Source organism: Eptesicus fuscus, chromosome 5 (assembly GCF_027574615.1).
Source record: "Eptesicus fuscus isolate TK198812 chromosome 5, DD_ASM_mEF_20220401, whole genome shotgun sequence".
Lineage (NCBI taxonomy): Eukaryota > Metazoa > Chordata > Mammalia > Chiroptera > Vespertilionidae > Eptesicus > Eptesicus fuscus.
In genome coordinates, this window is record NC_072477.1 from 36,987,594 (window position 1) to 37,011,471 (window position 23,878).

The 23,878-nt window shown below is 42.9% G+C and overlaps 1 protein-coding gene across 2 annotated transcripts in view; it reads left to right on the plus strand.

Annotated features, from left to right (window-relative positions):
* The window catches only part of ATG14 (autophagy related 14), a 51,523-nt gene that overhangs the window by 12,611 nt on the left and 15,034 nt on the right, over positions 1-23,878 (plus strand). Inside the window, exons 2-10 of one of the 2 annotated variants that reach the window (XM_054716048.1) lie at positions 248-310; positions 1,900-1,942; positions 3,310-3,391; positions 5,359-5,596; positions 8,943-9,172; positions 10,397-10,514; positions 12,739-12,829; positions 12,910-12,995; positions 20,501-23,739. In XM_054716048.1, coding sequence (XP_054572023.1) covers positions 248-310; positions 1,900-1,942; positions 3,310-3,391; positions 5,359-5,596; positions 8,943-9,172; positions 10,397-10,514; positions 12,739-12,829; positions 12,910-12,995; positions 20,501-20,807 — 1,258 coding nt within the window. In that variant the 3' untranslated portion in view covers positions 20,808-23,739. Of the gene's footprint in view, positions 1-247; positions 311-1,899; positions 1,943-3,309; positions 3,392-5,358; positions 5,597-8,942; positions 9,173-10,396; positions 10,515-12,738; positions 12,830-12,909; positions 12,996-20,500; positions 23,740-23,878 lie in introns of those variants that run through there. The other variant, XM_054716049.1, reaches the window with a different exon arrangement.

The window sequence follows — 23,878 nt, forward strand, 5'->3', positions numbered from 1 at the left end:
GAAACCTATAGATATATTTTATAAACCCATGACAGAATTTTGAGGCTGAGAGTTTGAATTTAACTTTAAAATAACCAAGTGGTGAGCAGCCACGTGCATCCCATTGAGAAGTTGTGTACAGTACTTACTTCAGTGACATTTCCAGGTGAGTCTGCAGACATGATTGGCTTCCCAAGAGTTCATATAATCTGATTGAACTGGAAAAAAAAAGAATATTTAAATAAAACATTAAATTTTTTTCTTACAGGTTTATAGACAAGAAGGAACGGTTAAGCCAACTTAAGAGCAAGCAGGAAGAATTTCAAAAAGAGTGAGTCTTCATTTTTTTTTTTATAATATATTTTATTGTTTTTTTACAGAGAGGAAGGGATAGGGATAGAGAGTTAGAAACATCGATGAGAGAGAAACATCGATCAGCTGCCTCCTGCACACCTCCCACTGGGGATGTGCCCGCAATCAAGGTACATGCCCTTGACCGGAATCGAGCCTGGGACCCCTCAGTCCGCAGGCCAACGCTCTATCCACTGAGCCAAACCAGTTTCGGCTCATTTGGCTTTTTAATTTGTGGAGGTTATCTAGTCACCATGTGGGTTAATTCAGTGCTGTGGTGTGCAGATATATGGATTGCTAACTTACTAAATCTAGGATACAATCTGAACGTACAGAAGAGCAGTGCATCTTGGAGAAGCAAAATAGGAGAGTTATCCAGTTTCTAGAAAATATTGGGATCAGACCCGGTGCCTGTGCACAAAAGGCACTATGATGGGATGGATGAATTAAGCCCCAGCCTGATCATTGGTGTGTGGCAGACGGGTCCAGGACAGTAGGCATGTTAGACTTAAGTTAGTGATGGTGGCTCCTATAGGATGTTACTGCTTCCGTTTAGCTTCCTTTATCAGTGTTTTTTGCAAAGTTTGGTATGCAGATCATCTATATCAGAATTCATTAACTGAGGTAATGGTTAAAAATGCAGATTTTAAAAATCCTATCCTTAGGTATTCTGATTCAGTAGGTCTGAGTGGAGGCCTGGAATCTGAGTTATTACTGAGCACCACTGGTGCATCTCTCACACTCTGGATTTGAGAATTTTCCTATAGAGCCTCCTATCCCAAACTGACCCAGTCATTGCTCTGCAGACACACCCCAGGTCAGATAAACACATTCATAAGTGGATTAAATAGCCTGAGATACCTCACATTAGAGAAACCTGCTTGGATTAATTTAACTTGGTTATTTCTCTAATTATTCAACCATAGAAACTATTTATTTATATATTTAAATCCTTCCCTGATGCCATGCTTATTCTTTTTTTTTTTTTTTTTTTTTTAAGAAAGGGGAAGAGAAAGAGAGAAAGGAGGGACAAATGGAAAGGGAAGAAACAGTGATCAGTTGCCTTCCTGCACACACCAGGACTGGGGTTCGAAACCTTTCAGTGTAAAGGACGGTGCTCCAGCCAACTGAGCCACACTGGACAGGGCAGAAACTTCTCTTTTTATAGAACACTTCACTCCATAAAACAAATATTTGCAGATACTGGCTTGTGCCTTTTCTTTGTGTAATGATCTTAGCATTTTTAATCATGAATTCTCTTGTAACTATCATTAATTATGACTGGTGGGAATTATTAGTTATGACTGAGGACAAAGGCTCTGGCTGTTATGGAAGTTTATGATGAATGCCTACAGAAAGGCTCTGGGCTGTGTTAGAAGGGCAAAAAGGAGGAGGTGAGAAAAAATTGCAGAGAACAGAATTTGGAAAACACTTAAGTGCTTCAGTCCCATTTTGCTATTTCAAGCCATTTATAAGAAGTTATGTTTAAAAATTGTTGATTTTACATTTTTGAGCTTTATAAAATTTAACTTTTTAAGGGCTTATTTAATATCTCTCTTCTCCATACAGAGTGTTAAAAGCTATGGAAGGAAAATGGATAACAGATCAGTTGGTAAGCTGTAAGAACTATTTAAATAATATTCTTTGTACTTGAGGTTACATGTTTTTAAGTTGGTGCTTAAAAAATCATTTTGAGTTTAAATTTGTTTTTGTTCATTTTTGGAAGTCTTCTCTTTGAATATATTTGTAGTGTGGGCTTCTCAGATATTTTATGGTTACCAAAAACAGGATATTGACAGTTCATTAGGGAGCTGTTGTAAAAGTTATGAAGTCTGATAGTGACATCTATACTAATAAAAGGGTAATATGCTAATTAGACTGGGTTGACCAGACATCTTCCGGTCGTCTGGTCCTCCTTCCGGACAAAGCCACGGTGGCGGGGGCTGAGGCAGAGGTGGTTAGGTGCAATCAGGCCGGCAGGGGAGGGCAGTTAGGGGCTATCAGGCAGGCAGGCAGAGGGGTTAGGGGCGATCAGGCAGGCAGGTGAGTGGTTAGGAGCCAGCGGTCCCGGACTGCAAGAGGGTGCAGGCTGGCTGACGAATTTCGTGCACCGGGCCTCTAGTAGAAATATAAGAACAATGGACTATCCTTTTGGAGAAAACGTAAAACACACACATTTTGGAGTAATGATTAAATATGAAAAGTAAACTCATAAAAATGTGAAAATAGGGGGAAGTTTTTATGTAATCTAGGAGTGAGGACCTTGATAAGCCATAAAAGAAAACATTTTATGTTTGGTTTTTTTTGTTAATCCTCTGGGCATAAACAGAACTTGCTGTGATGATGCAAATATTCTATATCTACGCAGACCAATATGGATGGTAGCCATTAGCCACATGTGGTGTTGAGCATAAGACATATGGGTAGTGTAAGAAACTGAATTTTTAAAAATGTTTTTATTGATTTTAGAGAGAGGAAGGAAGAGAGAGAGAGATAGAAACATCAATAATGAGAAATAATCATTGATCAGCTGCCTCCTGCAAGCCCCCTCCTAGGGATTGAACCTGCAACTTGGGCATATACCCTGACTGGAAATCAAACCTTGACCTCCTAGTTCATGTGCCTCAACCACTGATCCACCCCAGCCAGGCTGAATTTTGTTATTTTATGAAATTTTAATTGATCTTTAAATAGCCACATATGGCAGGTGGCTATATATTAGGCAGAGCATGTTAAGAGAATATACTGCAACATTTTTCTCTGAATTTCTCTTTAATTTTCTAACAGCTTCTGCATTGAGCCATAATAACACAATTTTTTTCTTTTTGGTAATCTGACATAGTTACAGAAGCTATAATAAATGTAACAGTTTTCATTATATTTTTTAAGATATACCTGAAAAATGGGTGGTGATACTGGGTAGATAATGATATTAATTATGAGGCCAAATTTTCTGATATTTATTGCATACTTTTTAAGAGATGGAAAATAATGTCCTGCAAGATGAGGATTGAACAGCTGAAACAAACAATATGTAAAGGAAATGAAGAAATGAAGAAAAGTAAGTAATTGGACCCCCTCCCTCCAGCCCTAATAAAGAGCTCATGTGGAATTTCATGGGATTAATAAACTAGAGAGGCAGAGAAATAGAGGAGCAGGGGCAACAGCAACCTGGAAAAGTTACTGCTTACCTTCCTCTCCTTATGAAACATTTGTGTAAGGGATTCTTATATAAAGACCTTTAAATAACCTGCTACCTTTCTCACTTTAAAAAAGTTAAGGAACATATGTTTCCCATTTGCCTTAGCTAAGAGGAGACTCAGAGTCTAACTTGGAATCCTATCTAATAAGAGAGTAATATGCAAATTGACCATCACTCCAAGACACAAGATGGCCGCCACAAGATGGCATGCAGGGGAGGGCAGTTAGGGGTGACCAGGCCTGCAGGGGAGGGCAGTTAGGGGTGACCAGGCCTGCAGGGGAGGGCAGTTAGGGGCAATCGGGCCGGCCGGGGAGCAGTTAGGCGTCGATCAGGCTGGCAGGGGAGTGGTTAGGGGTGATCAGGCTGGCAGGCAGAAGCAGTTAGGGGCAATCAGGCAGAGGCAGGTGAGCGGTTGGGAACCAGCAGTCCTGGATTGTGAAAGGGATGTCCAACCACCCATTTAGGCCCGATCCCACTGGGATCGGGCCTAAATGGGCGGTTGGACATCCCTCAAGGGGTCCCAGATTGGAGAGGGTGCAGGCTGGGCTGAGGGACAACCCCCCTTCCCCCTCCCCCACCCCCCCGTGCACGAATTTCATGCACCGGGCCTCTAGTCCATTTATAATTATTAGTTCCTACCACCAGAGGCATAGAATATTTTTTTTCTCCATTAGTGTATTTTATACATATTTTAATCTGTATTAATCTTACATTATATTTTTACTGATACTCTCTACCAATAGGTAGTTATCAAAATTTAAGAGAGTTCTCTTAGAAATCCTACATCCTTGGAAATAATATGTGTATTTCTGAAGATCAGTGTTTAAAGTTTAGAATGAATCACCATCAGACCTTGTGAATCCCTCTCCTATTCATTGCTTTCAGAAGCAATATCTTATAAGGGGTACATAGTGGAGTTAAAGCTTCCTTTGAAGACATTTTCCTCATACAGTTCTGTGGAGTTTCTCAGGATTAACAAGAGAAGCAGGGCAGCATGATGAAGGGGCACCCAGGACTGCGGACAGCCAATTGCTCACTGGGTTTGGCACGCAGCCTCCAAAGCCTCTGGTTCAGCAGCAGTGTAGGGACTTGTCATTTAACCTTGAACCTGGTGTACCTCTTCCCCACGCTTCCGTGATGTTCACCCCAGGGGTTGGCCACCAGGTATCTGAGAACCGCCTCAAATTGCTGAATTTACTGACCTTGTACATTTCTCTGGTGAGCAAGTTTAAAACTTTGATCAGCTCTCATAGATTCCTCACACCAAAATACAAAAGCAACAACCACAGAGAATAAAATGAATGGTTCTAAAGCAGTGAACTTAAAACAGTGGTTTCCATCCCTGGCAGAGAGATCTGGGAACCTTTTTAAAACCTAGAGAGAGAATCTTGGGACCCACCCTGGATTTAGAAAATACAGTCTCATGCATGGGGACTGGGTCAGTGGTTCTGAAACTGTAGTAAAAGACCAGTAGTTTCTCTTTGATTTCCAATCTGTCATAAACTGATACCAATACTTTTATAAAGTATAATAAAATAAATTACTGGAAAAATGATCATATGCTTGAATGTTAAGGCAATGTCAAATTGCCATGTCAAAGAAAACATTTTCTAAACTTAGTCTGTATTTCTGTACATCTCTTGTCTGATTGGGGAAAGTTTGCAGATGGACCCAGATGCATAGGCCACACTTTGAGTCCACTGCTGTGGGTCCCGAACCCTGCTCTTTAGAACATAATGCAGGCTAGTTGCCAGGCTCACAACCTAAGGGAGTTCATAGATTCCAGGCTATTTGTAGAGATAATTGTTGAGTTTGATTTATTTTAGATTCTGAAGGCCTTCTCAAAACCAAGGAAAAGAATCAGAAGCTTTATACTCGAGCACAACGGCATCAAGAGAAAAAGGAGAAGATTCAGAGGCATAACCGCAAACTTGGGGACCTAGTAGAAAAAAAGACCATCGACTTAAAAAGTCATTATGAGCGTCTGGCAGATCTTCGGCGATCTCATATATTAGAGCTCACCTCTGTCATTTTTCCAATTGAGGAAGTGAAGACTGGTGCGAGGTACAGTAAGCAAGTCTTTTGACTCTAGATCAGGTTCCAAAAATCAAGTATTTTTTAAGTGTGTCAGCACCTCATTTATTTGACCTCATTCTCATTCTGGGGCCATTGGCTTTCCTGGTAATTAAACTGAATGAAGTCTTATCTGCTTCAGCAAACACTGCACACTGCACGAAGTTGGGGAGGCAGCCAAGGGAAAGGGCGGTGGCCCTCGGAGGAGCTTGTGTACACGTACAGCTTCCCGATGAGGTGCTGACTCACCCTGATCAAAAAACCATCTGATGGCCCATGTCAGCTGCAATCCCAATCGGGTTGTTTATTAGTTATATGCTGTGAGGCAGGTTCTTGAGCCTCAAAGTCAGGGATAATAAATGCCTACTCACATAGGGTCAGGAACTAAAGTGGAAGAAAGCACCCGGTGCTTGGGGTTTCTTACATGGTGACAGCCTTTCACTGCTGACCAGCTGTTGTCAGGCACCGGGTATCTTTAGTCTACTCTTAGCAGCAGTACATGGTTACCCTTAAAAGACAACCAGTCAGGCCAAAGCGGGTAAAAAAGCTGACAAAACAGAAACATTTTGCCAAATTAAATTGCCTGCCATGGGAACATGAAAGAGGCCACGGATTCCTTTTGGAGAGAGCTTTGAACTCAATGAGTAGACACATGAGCAAAGCTCACCCTCCCGAGTTAACAAAATTTATGGACAAAAAGTTCCCCTTGAAATTAACTAGTGGCAGACATGTCCAAGGAATATTGCGGGGATTTGATTCCTTTATGAATCTTATGGTAGATGAATATGTGCAGATGGCAACAACAATATTGGAATGGATACAATTGCATACAAAGTCACAGAAAACGGAGAAAAACTTTCTCCTTTCTACCTGTGCTGTTTAAGTTTTTCTGTTAGTATATATTAGTATATACTGTTAAATTTTTTTAAGCTGATGATTTTGAAGTTATCCCTATAATAAGATTTCGTGTTCATTCTTATTTCTCAAACTTCCTTGAGTGGGAGAAGGAGGAAGTAGCATTACAGCTTGGAACTGGCCTGGTCCCCCTCACCCCCGGCCCTAACCGTGATAGCTGGTAGAAGTTATGCTGTGTGTTTTGTGGCAGAAGGAAAAAGGATCGAGGAACCACTGGCCAAGAGAACAGAATCTAAACTTAGTGCGGTGCAAAAGGCCCTTCCCAGTCTCCCATTTCCTACCCACCTTTCTAATACCATCTCCTGGCACTTTCTTTGTGTATTCTACACAACCCCACTGATCATCTCTGCTCCCAAACACACCGTGTTCTTCCCCTCCTATGCATTTGTGCCTGCTATGACTTCCATTCCCATCATGCTTCAGACCACCAGATCTCCAAGTGTGGTCTATGGGCTCTGTGGGTCCCTGTAACCCTTTCATGGGGTTCATGCAGTCAAAACTGTCCTACCTAATAAAAGAGTAATATGCAAATTGACCCTAACTCTGCTACACCAACAAGTCATGCCCACAAGCCAATCAGGAGCAAATATGCAAATAAACCCAACCAAGATGGCTACAGCCACTGAGAGCAGGAGGGAGGCTTGGGTTTCCCTGGTAGCAAAGGAAGCCAAGCTTTCTGCCTGCCGTTGCCAGCCTAAGCCTCCACTCAAGGCCACAAAGTTTCAATTGTAGAAGATAGATAAATCCCAGATACCAGGGCCTCTGTTTGGGTCGCCAGGGGGCGTGGCTGGCCTGCAAACCACCACAGGCCCCTCGCTCAGGCCGCCCCATGCCCCAAGGGAACCCCCACCCTGATCTGGGACACCCTTCAGGGCAAACCAGCTGGTCCCCACCCATGCACCAGGCCTCTATCCTATCTAATAAAAGAGTAATATGCAGATTGACCATCACTCCAACACACAATATGGCTGCCCCCATGTGGACACAAGATGGCCAGCAGGGGAGGGCAGTTGGGAGGGACCAGGCCTGCTAGGGAGGGCAGTTGGGGGCAATCAAGCCTGCAGGGGAGGGCAGTTAGGGGTGACCAGGCCAGCAGAGGAGGGAAGTTGAGGGTGACCGAGCCTGCAGGGAAGGGCAGTTGGGTGGGACCCAGGCCTATAGGGGAGAGCAGTTGCGGGGGACCAGGCCTGTAGGGGAGGGCAGTTAGGGGCAAACATGCTGGCAGGGGAGCAGTTAGGCACCAATCAGGCTGGCAGGCAGAAGCGGTTAGGGGCAATCAGGAAGGCAGGCAGGCGAGCAGTTGGGAGCCAGCAGTCCTGGATTGTGAGGGATGTCCGACTGCCTGTTTAGGCCCGCTCCCACCAGGAACAGGCCTAAACGGGCAGTTGGACATCCCTCGAGGGGTCCCAGATTGGAGAGGGTGCAGGCTGGCCTGAGGAATACCCCTCACCCTCCGTGCACGAATTTCGTGCACCGGGCCTCTAGTTTTTATATAATAATACTAACACTTTATTTTCCTTTTTCACTCTGTTGACATTTGCACTGGTGGCTCAAAAGCCATGGTGGGTAAAACCTCTGGTGCTGCGACACATTTCAAGGCAGTGACACCAAGCTGCAGTAATAGTCATTGTATTCTGCCCTGTACTTGCAGTATTCAAACAAAACAAAAACCATTTTTGCAACAAGAATGTTCTTGATGAAGCAGTAGGAAATATTTTTGTTTAAATTTTATTGGCTTGCCCTGAAAACACACCTTTTTAAGATAGCATATGATGGAATGGGAAGTGTGCAGAAGCTGCTTTTGCTGCAGACCCAAGTGCCATGTTTGGCTTAAGGAAAAGCACTTGAATGAATTGCAAGCAGTTGCTTTTTTCATGGGACACTATTTTACTTGAAAGAACAACTGAAATACTTAGGTATTATAGGTTTTTTAAAAATCTTGATCAGTGCTGTATTGTGTTATTTGACTCTTTACTAATGTTCTTGGTTTGAAAAATACAGATTTTTTTTCATAAAGATACACTATGTTAACATGTAATAAGTATTATTTTTGAATGAATGAATAATTTAAAATGTTCTCGGATTTCTTATATAGTAAAGCTCAATAGACCTAACCCACACACACAAAAGCTCTTTGGGGTCCTCAGAAATTTTTAAGCATATAAAGGAATATTGCTACCAAGTCGTTGGAGAACCTGATATTTGAGGCCCTTGCTCATGGTGCCCCCTTAACACCCATGTGGACTTCTGTGCCACAGCTGGTTTGATCTTCATCTCTGATAGCAATCACTTCCCTCTGCATGTTCCACGTCACTTCCTGTGCTCATGTGCTTCTTCCCAGTGTTCTGTATATCTGGCAAATATGTTGCCTGCTCTTTAAAACCCAGTCCCTTGAAACCCCTTTGCATCTTCTGGTTTTTAGAGATCCCGCGGATGTGTCTTCAGAGAGTGACAGTGCCATGACCTCCAGCACTGTGAGCAAGCTTGCAGAAGCCCGGAGGACGACTTATCACTCAGGGAGATGGGTCTGTGACGACCACAATGGGGACACCAGCATCAGCATCACAGGGCCTTGGATTAGCCTTCCCAACAACGGGGACTACTCTGCCTACTATAATTGGGTGGAAGAGAAGAAAACCACGCAGGGGCCTGGTGAGAAGCAAGATAGTGTTTGGAAACTTTTATAAACATGTACCGTACTTTCCGGCGTATAAGACGACTGGGCGTAAAAGATTTTCCTGGGTTAAAAAGTCGTTTTATACGCCGGAAAATACGGTATATTGGACTATATTGATGGGATTAGATATAATGGACTACCGTATTTTCCGGCATATAAGACGACTTTTTAACCCAGGAAAACCTTATACACCCAGTCGTCTTACACGCTGGAAAATATGGTATTTTTTTAATCGAGGTAAAATTTATATAACAAAAATGAACAGTTGTGAACAATTAAGTGGCATTTAGTACATTGACAGTGTTATAAAACCATCACCTCTGTCTAGTTCCAAACATTTTCATCACCCCATAAGGAAACTCCAGGGCATGAAGCAGTCACTCCCAGCGCCCTCCTCGGAGCCGAGCCCTGCCAATCACTAATCTGCGCCCTGTTTCTCTAGTTGTGTCTGTTCTGGGCATTTCATATAAATGGGATCATACAAAACATGGTCTTTTGTGTTTGGCTTTTATTGCTTGGCATGTTTTCAGAGTTCGTCCACATTGTTGCAAGTATCATTCTTTTTATGATTGAATGACATTCCATTGTATGGATATACCACATACTGTTTCTCCATCTGTGGATGTGCTGGAAACATATATTTTAGTTATTTCACCTTTTGGGGGTTGATACTGCTTTATTTATATAAAAAGACCTCACTATTTAAAGAAGTGTAGTCAGCCTGAGTCCCATCCCTTTTGATAGTTTTTAACTTTGTAAAGAGCTTGCTTTAGCAGTCCTAAATGGAGACTGAATACCACAAAAGAGAAAGCCTTTAACCCCCTGTAGCTTTTCTTTGGTGAGAATTGTTCATTTAGTCATTCAGCAAATATTTAGTGAGATTGTTTTAGTGACACCGGTGGTGTCACCCAGACAGGTGTGCCTTTCCCTCTCTGTGGGGAGGACAGGAAGCAAGCGGTCATCAAAAGCAGTGTGCACTGAGTGTGTGCTGTGGGTGGGGACTTTCATTTATGCTGGGCCTACTTACTTAGGTTTCACTCAGTGAAATCATAGCAATGGAACATGGACCTTTTATTAGGAAGGAGTAAAACGTTACCATAAACATGTAATGATAAAATTAGAAATCATAAAATGTAGGTTCATTCGTATTTTTTGCTGAAATTAATGTTTTGTGTGTGGTGGTTGTTTTTACACTTTAGACATGGAGCATAACAACCCTGCTTACACCATCAGCGCTGCACTGTGCTATGCGACTCAGCTGGCCAACATTTTGTCTCATATACTCGACATAAATCTTCCCAAAAAGCTGTGCAACAGGCAAGTAATTGAGTGATGTCTTCTTCGTTGTGAATCTCTTATGCTCTTTTTGTGTTCTCATTTGTTCTAATTAAACCAAAATCAATAATTTAAGTGTTATTCAGACAGAAATGACCATAGATACTGAGATTAATTCCATAAGCCTCATGTGGTACAATCTGGTGTTATCTTACAATTGCATGTGAAGTGTTTGAGAAGACCACAGAGAATTCTCCCACTTGAAAAAAGAACTGAAGGAAAACCCAGCATATTCAGAGGGTGTGCTCATGTGCAACTGGGTAAACACTTGACAATTTTTTGGTTTTGTTTTTCTTAAATGATTTGAGAGAGAAAGAAAACATCAGTTTGTTGTTTCACTTGATTTATAAGAAGATTCGTGCAATAGACCTTCATTCACCTGGCTGCCTGCACCAGTTTTCTGCCGGCACCGGGGACCCAGGCCTTGGCTGTGGCCACCGCCTTCTGCCTTCTGCCTTCTTTCAGGGTCCGAGCTTGGCCCTTGGCGGTGGCCTTGGGCTCGGCTGCACCCAGCGTCCCTGCTACCAATCGCAGGAGCCGACCCCCAGTGGTCTCCTGAGATCGGCACAGGCTCCCCGCTGGCGCCCAAGGCCGGGAAAGCCTCGGGCTTCTTTCCAGGCCTTGGGCTCGGCCGCACCCAGCGTCCCTGCGATCCCATCGCAGGAGCCGACCCCCAGTGGTCTTCGATCGGCACAGGCACCCCGCTGGCGCCCAAGGCCGGGAAAGCCTCAGGCGGCTTTCCCGCCACACCCCAACATCCCTGCAACGGTTTCCTGGTGGGCGTGATTGATGGCTTGGTTGGTGGGCGTGGCTTGGGCATAGCGAAGGTGCGGTCAATTTGCATATTTGTCTATTATAAGGTAAGATTGGGATCAAATCAGCAACATTGGTGTATTGGGACACGCTCTAACCAACTGAGCAACCCAGCTGGGGCTGTTTGATTTTTCAGAACAAAAACGTGGTTTAAAGATTTTAAAAAAATGTAAAGGTTTACAATCTGTACAAATCCTACTAATACATTCCTACCAACCTTTAGTTATCCTTGCATTTCAAGCAAATATAAATATGGTTACCATCTTTTAAACAAAGAAGGTATCATGCTGTACCAAGGTGTTTTAAACCCCTTGCTTTTTAAGTTTTTATTTATTTATTTATTATTATTATTTTTAAATATATTTTATTGCTTTTTTAAAGAGAGGAAGAGAGAGGGATAGAGAGTTAGAAACATCGATGAGAGAGAAACATCGATCAGCTGCCTCCTGCACACCCCCTACTGGGGATGTGCCCGCAACCAAGGTACATGCCCTTGACCGGAATCGAACCTAGTACCTTTCAGTCCGCAGGCCGACGCTCTATCCACTGAGCCAAACCGGTTTCAGCAAGTTTTTATTTATTTAAAAAATATTTATTGAGTGTCTGCTATGTGCCAAGCACTGTTCTAGGTACTAAGAAGGCACAATGGTGATGAAAGCATAATCCCTACCCTTTTGGCTCTAAACTTTAATGAAGGGACAAATAAACAGTATGTCATATGGTGACAAGTGACAGATAAACAGTATGTCAGATGGAGACCGTTCAAGGAGGGTGAGAGAAAGGGGATGTGGAGGCAGGGAAGGGCTTGCAGTGTTTGAGTGGGCAGGTGTGTGATCACGTGTGAACCTGAGGGAGGAAGGGAGCAAGCCAAGTGGACCCTGGGGAAAGAGGCTGTGAGCAGAGAGAGGCCTGCAAAGCCCTGGATGAGAGCTGCAAGGAGCACAGTGGAGACCGAGTGCATCAAGGAAGGTAGGAGTGCAAGTTGTGTGGGGCCTGTGGGGCCTTCAGCTCTCATCCTGCATAAAGTGGGCAACTGCAGAGGTTTCCTTTGTGTAAGTGTCCCCGGATCTTACCGGTCCTCTATTGACACTTGTGGATAATCTTACACATTCATCATTCCATTAGTTTGCAAGTATTAGTGTAGAATAAATTTTCAGAAGTGGAATTGCTTAGTCAAAGGGTCTATGTATTTGTAATTGTTACAGATTCAGTGAAATTGTTCCATGAGGGGAATAGTTCATTCTTAGAAAGTTTCTAAGTACATTTAAGAGGCAAAGGCCTCAGGGTAAGTTTTATACTGAACTGCAGTGTAAAGCACACTCTTCAAAATGAACGTTGTAACATAGAATTTCCTCCAAAAAATACAACTTTACAAATTATGTTTGTTTTACAGTGAATTTTGTGGGGAAAATCTCAGCAGACAGAAATTTACTCGAGCAGTAAAGAAACTGAATGCAAATATTCTTTACTTGTGCTTTTCTCAGGTATGGAAAATATGCTGTGAACTAATTTTTAATTTCTTAACATGGTTGAAAATAGTAATCAATTTTTTGTTTTTTTCTAGCATGTAAATTTAGACCAATTACAACCACTGCATACCCTCAGGAATCTAATGTACCTGGTCAGCCCGAATTCTGAACACCTAGGCAGGTAAGAAGGGTGTGTGTTGCTTTTCTCTGAGTGGTACTGTTGTGACGACTTTTAAGTGGAGTTGTATGTGTTGGCAGTGTACAGAGGGCTGTTCCTCAGCCCCCGATCTCCAAACAGGACAAAAATAATGCAGTCCCATCTAGAAGGAAGCAGTGGCTAATCAGATTCGAGCCATTATGGTTCTTAAATAATCATTTCTCGGAGAAAATTAATAGCATTTTAACACCTAAAACAGAAGAACCCAAGGGTTCCTGGCCTTTCTTGTGCTGTCCCTGAAGATCAAACGCTTTTCCTTTAATCCACATCTGTTTCTTCTCTAGCCAGTTGCTTGAGCATCTTCTTTTGTGCCTGCTCATTCCTTCCCATAACAGCTCTTCACAATTCTCTCTTAGTGACTGAGTCAATCTGGCCCCCATTTGTTGGATAAAGGGTATGAGATGTTTATGGGATGAAGAGTTTAAAATCCATTAGCTTAAAAACAGGCGTCAGTAACAAAAACGACCAACCAGGACCGTCTATGGGGTCTTTTCAGTTCTCAGCCCATAAAAAGCAGGGCACTCAGGAGGCTTATCTTTGGTCGCATCCAAGAGCCCCTTCTCTAGGTGCTTATCTTTTTTCCTTGTCCTTAGAGGTCTGTCCATTCATTTCTGCAGATAAGGCTTGGCTATTGTATTTGCACTTTTGAAAGACAAATAAAAGGTGGGAAAATTCTTGTGGGGTCTCTTCCCATCATTCATTCGCTTTGACACAAACCAGGGCTCAAGGGGAGTCCCCTCCACTGACCAGGATGCCTGGCTTCCTTCACGTTGCAGTAAACTTTGTGACAATCTGCCTTTAACCGTTGTCTTATGTTTCTCCCCCCTTCCCTGCCCCTGGCTAAAACAGTAGTTAACTTTGCAAAGAGCTGTGGACTCTCTCCAGGAAACTGCATGTTCACCTTGAATGTTTTGCCATTGTATAGGGACTTCAAACCCCTTAGCCCAAATCCCATTCATCAATTTAAGAGCCACAGAAAACCTTTCGAAATCCATCCCAATTTTAGTGGTTTGATTTCCATCGGTTTGCTTGCCATCCTCTCTGTACCTTATTTGTAAATGGTTCAATGTTAGGAAATTTATTATTAGTAATAAGGACTAATATTTATTGACACTGGGCTAAACACTTTACATGTCTTAAATCTCTCTTTTCAAAAAAATATGTTTTTGTTGATTTTTCAGAGAGAGGAAGGGAGAGAGAAAAAAACATCAATGTGAGAGAAACATCGATTGGCTGCCTCCTACTGCCCCCCACTGGGATTGAGGCTGCAATGTGCCCTCATGGGGAATCAAACTGGTGACCTTTTGGTGCATGGGATGACTAACCCAACTGAGCTACAGCAGCCGGGGCAGGATTATTATCCTTACTTTTACACAAGGGGTAACAGGCTTATTAGCAGGCCAAGTAACTCGTGCCCATGGTCACAGAGCCAGTAAAAGTGGTGGAGCCAGGTCCCAACACATCTGGCTGACGACTCCCAAGTACTAGGTACTCATGCTTTTAACCACGCACATTAACTTTATCACATTAACAGACTAAAGAAGAAAAAAACATAGGACTAACCTGGTACAGATGAAAGAAAAGCAATGGACAAAATTCAGTTCCCCTTAATAAAGAAAACTATCAAATTAAAAAGATTATTAATAAAGGATACCTACCATAAGCATGGAGCAAAAGCCATGTTTAATGGCATATTGCTTACGTAGATGTTTAGGGGCAGTGCCCTATCGTCAGGAAGAAACAAGGGTGCCCTCCTTGCACTGCTACGTTAACATGGCTCTGGAGGCCCAGCCAAGGCAGGGCATTTTAACAAGAAATAAGTGCGTTTATATTGGAAAGGAGGAAACTAAGCTGATCTCTTGTAGATGGTATGATTAAACTGGATACCCAAAAGAACTACGAAGCTATTAGAAATGATACTTGTATGGTGTCTAAATATAAGATCAACATACATTAAAACAGTTGCTTTCTTATGTGCCAACCACAACTTGTTAAAAAGAAGTAATGGGAAAAAGATCCCTTTTACTTTAGCAACAAAAGCTATAAACTATAGAGAAGTAATCCTTAAAAAGTACATGCAGCCGAAACCGGTTTGGCTCAGTGGATAGAGTGTCGGTCTGCGGACTGAGTGGTCCCAGGTTCGATTCCGGTCAAGGGCATGTACCTTGGTTGCAGGCACATCCCTGGTAGGGGGTGTGCAGGAGGCAGCTGGTCGATGATTCTCTCTCATCGATGTTTCTAGCTCTCTATCCCTCTCTCTTCCTCTCTGTAAAAAATCAATAAAATATATTTAAAAAAAAAAGTACATGCAAATCTTTGTAAAGAAAATTTTGGAACTTTAAAAAAATATTCAACTTGTAATTTTTGAATGTCTGCCCAGCACTGTATGGGGTGTGGCACTGAATGAAAGAAGGCCAGGGTGGTGATTTTCTAGGAGAGGAAGGCTCAGTATTGGAAAGTGCTACTTCTCCCAAAAAGGAAAACTGATCAGAATTTTAGCAGATATTTCATGGAACTTTGACAGGCTGATTCTAATGTTTAACTAATGTTTAATTAGTCTAGAATAATAAGGGATGGTCTTGGCCCCTTTTAAAACATAGTATAAAGGTAATTAAAACAAGACCCTGTTAGCATGCAAATCAGTGGAGCAATTAGAGGAATAGAAGAGAGTCCAGGAACAGACCCTTGTGTATGTGGGAATATAATATATGATAAGGGTGGCATGTTGAATCATAATAGCTCAGTGGTGATGGGCCAGTTGGGTATTAATCTGGGGAAAATGTTGGATTTATATGTCATTCCACATACAAAAAATTAATTCCAGATGAAATAAAAGACTTTAATTTTAAAAACTATAACTAGGAGAAAAGGCAGTGTTTATAATGATAGGGCGGGGAGGGGATTCCCAGGCAAGCCACAAAACCCCAAAACCATGAAGGAAAGGAGTTAGATATTTTACTATGGAAAAACTCTAAATCTCTCTGGTAAAAGATACCATAAACAATGTTAAAAGACAAGCAATAGATATTTTTTACAATCTCTATAAGAGACAATGGATTAAAATCTAGACTCCTTAAATCTTTCAGGTCAATAAAGAAAGGCAAGCAACCTCATAAAAAAATAGAGAAAGTATTCAAGCAGGCAGTTCACACAAAAGAAATGCAAGTAGTCAGAATTCACATGAAAAACATCGTTAGCCTCAATCAGGAATAAAGAAATGTAATTCAAAACAGGTTTCCATTTTTCATCTGTCAGGTTAGCAAAAAGGAAAGGACATGATACCCAGTGTTGGTGGTGGTTTAGGAAAACTGGCAGTCTTATATTAGGGTGGACTTCCTTGGGGATCTGAGTTTTCTCTGGGCTTGCCCTTGAGTCAGCCTCCATTTAGAGGGCTCTGTCCTAGAGACCTGCACACACAGCCAGGCTCTCGTCACAACTGAGCTTTCCTGGTCTGTGAACCAGGAGGTCAGCGCTTCAGAACTCCCTTTCCACACCTCCCTCAGTCAGGCTTAGAGAGACTGGTAATGGAACTTGGGTGGGACTTCCTGTTTCCATGGAGACCAGCTAAACTGAGGATTCCATCCTGAATCCAACATAACTTATTTTTCTTTGAGATAAATTCAGACTTACAGAAAAATTAAAAAATAGCACAAAGATGCATATACCCTTTACCCAGATTCACCTTCGTTAGTGTTTTACCCCATTTGCTTGGTCATTTGTGCAATCCCTCTCCCTCTCCTCCCTCCTCTCTCTTCATAAATACACACACACACACACACACATTTTTTTCCTGAACTCTATGAGAATAAGTTACATATGTCATGGCTCTTGACCCCTAAATAGTTCAATGTGTATTTTCTAAACATGGGGATATTTTCTCTTCTTTATTTGGGAGGTGGGGGAATTTTCTTAACCATAGCCCAGTTATCAACATCAGCACGTTTAACATTGATATCATACTTTACTGCCCATATGCACGTTTTGTCAGTGCACCCGATAATGTCCTTTATAGCATTTCCCCCTTCAGGATCCAATCTAGAGTCGGGTGGTACATTAATTGCTATGCCTCTAAATTTGGAACATTTTCACAGCTTCCTTTGTCTTTTATGACATTATTTTCATTTTGCGATTGGGTGTTTCCTTGCAGTGAGATGCAGGCTATGCATTTTAGGCTGGGACACTTCCTAGGTGGGAGTATCTCCACATAGCACATTTGACGATCTGTCCTTCTTTATTGGTGATGTTCACTCACAGTCAAGATGCTTTCTCACTTCGCCGCTGTGTAATTCCTATTTGCTGCCTTCCTTGCAGTGTGGGACCATGCAGTTGTCCTCCTAATAAGAATCCCCCCTGGATTTGTTACCTATTGACGAGTCTTATCTGAGCCCGTCTTTACTATGATGGTGCCTACATTCACACCTTATCATCCAAAGTCTAGAGTTTACTCTTGGTGCTGTACATTCTAGAATATTTTTGAAATAAGCTATTTGGCAAAAAGAGACTTTTAAAAAGCCAAAAAGATCAATCATCTTGTTGCCTTAATGATAAGGATAACATCCTGTATCATGAGAAAATGAATACTCTGGCTCCAGGGTCATGAATAAAAAGATATCAGTTATTCAGCTAAACTGAAAATTAGAAGAATTATTTTATAATCTGTATTTCCCTAAGACATTAAGCAGAAAGACTTAATTCTTTTTCTAGTTAATTCTGTGTGGATGCGTGTGTGGCTCAGGCATGCTGGGCAGGTAATAGATTATGCTGGAAGTGATGGGAGAAGGGCATCGAGTAGAGAAATGTCCCAGCCGCCTCTGTAAGGGTCTCTTCTGCTCCTGGTGGTGCTCAGAAATGTAGGCTAGTTGTTGGACCTAAAATGGTTCCTACTGACCGCTGTAGGAATCATCCACTAGTTTTTCATGTGAGGTACTTAATTGAGCACCTGCTCCGTGCCAAGTGGACTCTGTGCTATGGGGGTTCCAAGCAGAGAACGGGTCCAGTAGCTCCAGTGAGGGACTCTGCCTGAGATGTGCCACTTCCCCCCTGGTATCACTCCGGCCTGTCTCCTGGAAAAAACCGTCAAGAGGGGATCTGGAGACAATAGCAGTCGCATGCCAAGAAGGACCCTAAGAGTAGATAAGACAGCCTCAAGGCTAGCAGAAAGGAAGTAGTGATGGCGGAGAGCTGACCTGGACCTGTGAGGGAGCCTGGGGGAGTCAGGAGACTTAGCCCCCAGACAGCACAACTGAACAGAACAGAATCCAAGAGCCTTGTATTTGGGAAAGGAGGGAGACCAGCTAAGACACTTAAATTGTGAACTTTTTTTTTTTTTAATTGATTCTGAGAGAGAAAGGGAGAGGGATTGAGAGAGAGAAACATTAATGAGAGAGAAACATCATTGATCACTGCCTCCTGCATGCCCCCTATTGGGAATAGAGCCTGAAACCCAGGCCTGTGCCCTGACTGGAAATCGAACCATGACCTCTTGGTTCACAGGTCGACACTCAACCACTGAGACACACTGGCCCGGCAAATTGTGAACATTTTTAATAGGCAAACACCGTGAGAGGGACAGTTCTTCGGCAAGCTGAGGTGGGTGGGGGGTAGGGCTGGCTGGTGGTGGTAGCGATACAGGGAGGACTAGAGCTGGGGGACACGTTGAGGATGGGAAGGGGACTTATTTGGTAGTGTCAGGCAAGAGGGTGAGGGAGGAGGGAGGAATCCCAGCTGGCCGAGTTTTGAGACTGGTTGACTGGCTCAGATACCCGAGACTAGAGTGCGTGCAGATGAGAGTGCGTGAGATTAGTAGCACTCATTCGGGGAGCTCTGACAGACGGGTGTTTGGGATTGGAGCTTGGAGGAGAGGAATCTGGCGGGGGGAGGGGGGGGCTGGGGTGGAGTCTTTGGAGTAGACCTGTTTGTCAAGGAAAAGAAAAAAGGGAGAAAATAAGTAAACTGTAAGGAGAACCATAGGAAACAGGAAAGGGGCACTCAGAGCTAAGACACAGGTTGCAGTGGTTATTGGATTATGGGAAAAGTTTCAAGGGGAGGAAGGAAGGTTGTGGGGAGAAACCCCTCCCAATTCTTGTTCCCTTCAGCCCTTGCAAAATCAGGATTTCCAGGCCGGGTGGAGGCCTGGGAACCTTGGCAGTCCCTGGTCTGAGGGGCTTCTTGGGATGTAAATTGTTCACTAGAGACCAATGGGAAACACTGTGGCACATCTTCCAAAGAATGAAAACTTGTAAAGCCCTAAAAACAGTGCCCAGAACAAAAACATTAGCTACTCCTGTCCCAGCTGGGAAGCCGGGCTGTCTTGTAAGATTGAAGTCTAGTTGGCCCTGGAAGAGCGCGTCAGAGGTGCAGGTCTGCGGAGGCGCTTGGAGGCCAGCGCTAGGCTTTGGTCATTATACTGTAAAGAATTTAGGACCACAGACTGAAGGGCAGGCTGCACTTTCCTAGGGTATTTCTCATTTCTGTTATTTTGCTATCCTCTGTCATTTCTCCCTAAGTAATTACTACTGAACCTCTTAAATGAACTGAGGCATTGGGCCTTACTTGGGGGTAATGATGGAGAGCGAGGGGCTGCTGGAGCGACTTGGTCCCACCCTATAGCTGGTTGCAGGAAGTCCCCTGGAGAAGATGCAGCCTGGCTCCCTGGAGGCAGGAGCGACAGGCACGGGGAAGGGACAAGGAGAAGCAGGTCTGGTGGGGTCTGTTCCACACGGCAGCACTGAGTCCGGTCTGAGAAAGGTTGAGAGATTTGGAGGTGGAGACGTTACTAGGGAACTCTGGGCAATACAATGTTTTACTGAAAGACCATGCAGGAATATGCACTATTCTAGGTGAATATATTTTAAATAATCACATCTCATTTTATGCCATAAACATGTCCCTAGAAAATTATGTGATGATCTTAAAAAGGGCGGGAGCCGGCTGTTAACACCAGTCCCAGGAGGCTTTGCTAACGTGTACACAGCCATATCATTTAGCCCTTTTGGGTCTTGAGTTTAATGATTGAGGGCTTCCATAGGCAGAGAACATCTTAATTTCCTTTGTATACCATTTGATACTTGTTCCACTAACTAATTAATATACCTGAGTATATACATCATGTGACTGTTTTTGTCAAAACTGTGTCATTGGAATGTATAGATAGTACAGTTGTTTAAAACAAAATCATACTGTGGACCAGAACAGAATGATGGTCTCAGGGGATGGGTTTTTTCCTGTCCAGGGTCTTCACAAATAAAGTAGGTAGAATTGAGATGTGTGGTGTTAGTCATTAGTTGGATGGCAGTTATTTAGATAAAGAAAAACTGAGTTATAGACCAACAGTGAGTGGACACAGTGCGGACTGAGGGAACGGGTGCAGTGACAGCTCTGGGTCTCCTCCGTGCCAGCAGGTCTTCTGTCCCCTGTTGTCACATGTGAGAACGGTGGTGTCTCAGAGACCCTTCCCTGTCGGCACACAGGTCGGGACCCTTTGAAGTGCGAGCAGACCTCGAGGAGTCCATGGAGTTGGTGGATCCCGGAGTTGCTGGAGAATCAGATGAGAGTGGAGACGAGCACATCAGTGATGAGGAAACCGACTTGGGCACAGACTGGGAGAACTTGCCCAGCCCCCGGTTTTGTGACATCCCTTCCCAGCCCGTGGAAGTCTCGCAGAGCCAGAGCACCCAGGCCTCCCCGCCCATCGCCAGCAGCAGTGCGGGCGGGATGATCTCCTCCGCTGCAGCCTCGGTGACCTCCTGGTTTAAAGCTTACACTGGACACCGTTAACGAGCATGGATCAAAACGTGCCAGATTTGCATCAGGAAAGTTAACTAGTAAACTATGTATTTAGGTAAGATCATGCCTGGAACAAAAAGTATTTTTAACTTTTTTTTGATGTTGTTAATCCTCACCCGAGGATATTTTTCCATTGATTTTTAGAGTGGAAGGGAGGGGGAGAGCCAGAAAGAAACTTCGATGTGAGAAAGATACATTGGTTGGTTGCCTCCTCACTTGCCCCAGTCTGGGCCGGGGATCGAACCTGCATCCCAGGTATGTGCCCTTGACGGGAATCGAACTCGAGACCCTTCAGTCCACAGGCCAAACTGTCTAAGGCTAAACTATTTTTGTTGTTGTTTAAAGCAGGGAGATAGGCATTTCTTTGTCAAATGGCCAATGGTGGTGACAGACATGCTGAGGATAACAGAACAGAGGGGTCAAAGGTCCTTCTACGCAGACTAGTGTTGGTGGAAGGAGGACCAGTGCACGAGGCCAGTTCTGTTGAGGCAGAAATTCATCTAGGCTCCCTCTGATCACAGGCCAGAGGACCCAGGCGCGGCTGACATGTTGGTCCTCGTGATGCTGATCACAGGCCAGGGGACTCACAGACACAGGCTGACATGTTGGTCCTCGTGATGCTGATCACAGGCCAGAGGACCCAGGCCAGGTCGACATGTCGTTCCTCGTGATGCTGAAACTATTACTGTCACTTTATGTTGTAGAGATTGAATCTCAAGGAACTGATTCTTGATGATTAGGACTTGAATATGAGTTTGTTTTTATGCGATCATTTTTTGTACAGAGAACCAGCAGGCAATTTGAGATACTTGATTTCTTTATAATTTGGTCATGTTTGGTTTTTAGGTCAAGGATTTTGGTTTTGTTTGGAAGGGTAGTATTTTGGGCGGGGGCGGGGGGCGGGGAGTAGTTTAAAAATTATTTCACTTTTGCTGCTCTGTCGTAGCTCGTCAGACATTCCTGTTTTTCTTTCTCCCCACACACCAAAGAAACTAAGCTCTTTTCTTTAGGACCCACATTCATGAACAGAAGAAATTCTAGCTGCAATAATGTCCTAGAGATTGTAAACCTATTTTCTTATATTCTGAGTGGAATTTAGTTCATTCTTACCTAGATTATTGAATTCCTACCATCTACACTATGTGCAGTTTGAAATGAAACTTATTTTCTATGAGTGAAAGATTAAGTCATTAAGATTGTTTGCTAATGTAAGTTAAATGCCTGCCTGGGCACAGGTTAAAAGCCACACAAGTGGCCTTTAGTATTCTGGTGTCCAATTTGTTTCTAAGGGATTTAGTAGGCGGCAGGTTTTTCCAGGGAAAACTCCTGCTTGTTTCCTAGAAGTCTTTGTTGCTCTAAGGACACTACCTTCCTCAGAAATGCAGAGGAAATCATAGCTGGTACTCCTCTCTCCTGGGGGAAGCTCCAGGGAAGGATGTTTCCTCACCAACAGACCATTTTCAGCTCGTTTTCTTGTCATTCTCTAGTGACAATCTTTAAAGAAAACCGTAGAGAGGCATTATGTACAAATATGTAAGTAGTTTATTTTTAATAACTGCAAAAAAATCCTATGTAACTACAAAAAGAAATCCTATGAAAAATTCCTAACAGGCATTATTACCATATCTTGTTAGTGTGATTAGCATGATAGTACCTCAGATAAATCACTTGGGGGTTTGCCCTGCCCTAGCTTCTTTTCTCGTTGTAATTATTAGAGATGATCTTTGCCTCCAAACCCGAGGTGCTATATAGCTTTTGCTATTGGTATATTTAGTGTTTGGCAGAGTTTGGGGTAGAGTTGCAGAAGGGTTGTTTATTCCTACCCAGGAGTCCCAAGTTCCCTGAATATGAATTTGCCACTTTAGGAGGAAATAGGCTCTCTTTTAACTGCTTAGCTTTATGTTGCTGGGCTTGTGTTGTACCATCCAGGCCTGTAATTCATAGAGTGGTTGACTTAACAAACACCAAGTGAACGTAAAATCCCATGAGGTAAGACTTACCAGGTACTTCCAACCCTCACAAAGAAGAGCTTAGTCTCAAGAGTTGAAAGACTGGGATTTGGGGCTTGAGGGTAGAGCTTGACTTGAGCTGCAAGATGCACAATAGTCATGGTTGTTCTTAAGTAAGCCTCTTGGAAACCATGAATGTGAGATGAAGCTTAAGAACAGAATCCAGAGATCACAAACTCATAACTAGAGTAATTCAACAAACTGTGCAAGGATATGGGAAATGTAGGGATTGATAGGGTATATTTTGTTGTTATCAACTAGAGGCACTTTACTTAGGGTTAAATGATCAAACCCTTTAGTGGTTATGAACACCAACATACTGGCTTACACTGCTGAGGTATTTTGGTTTTCTTTATTTTGCACTGGATCCACCCTGTAAATATTCTTAAGTATACATTTCAACCACTGTTTTTTCTATTCTTTTTGCTGCTCATTAAATTCTTTCATGTAGGTGCCAGAACCATATGTAAACAGCTTTTTAAAAAATTGAAGCTGGTTTTTATTTTTAAACAAAAAGCCATAGACCTTGGTCCTTTATTCCACATTAAAATGATTTGTTGAAACAAAATAATACTAATAAAAATCCAGAGGCACCAATAGGCTGCTTAAAATGGTCTGCTAAAGACTTTTGTAATGGAGTATGACTAAGAAAAGTTTTGCACATCTGTACGTTAAGACGAAAAACATGTCAGCATTGGGTCTAGCAGACAGGATGCATTAAGGATTCGTGTGTTGGTAATTTGGAAAAAAGCATTTGGTGGCATGCTGTTAAAAGAACTACAGTGTCTGAGACTCTCTTCCGTGGTGTCATGTTGCAGGAATTTCCCATTGCTCTGCAACTTCCAAACCAGTTTGAGTCATACAAATGTTTTCTAAACTTTTATTGTATTATTACAATAAACCTTTTACCAGTATTTTGCTAATGTGTATGTCTTTCTCACACTAATTATTCGAATGAGATCTAGCCCTGGATAATTTTATATAAGTTATAGGATAATATTTTTAAGGATTTTTTGCCAAGCAAGGAAAAATGCCTGCTAATACTTGAAAGAA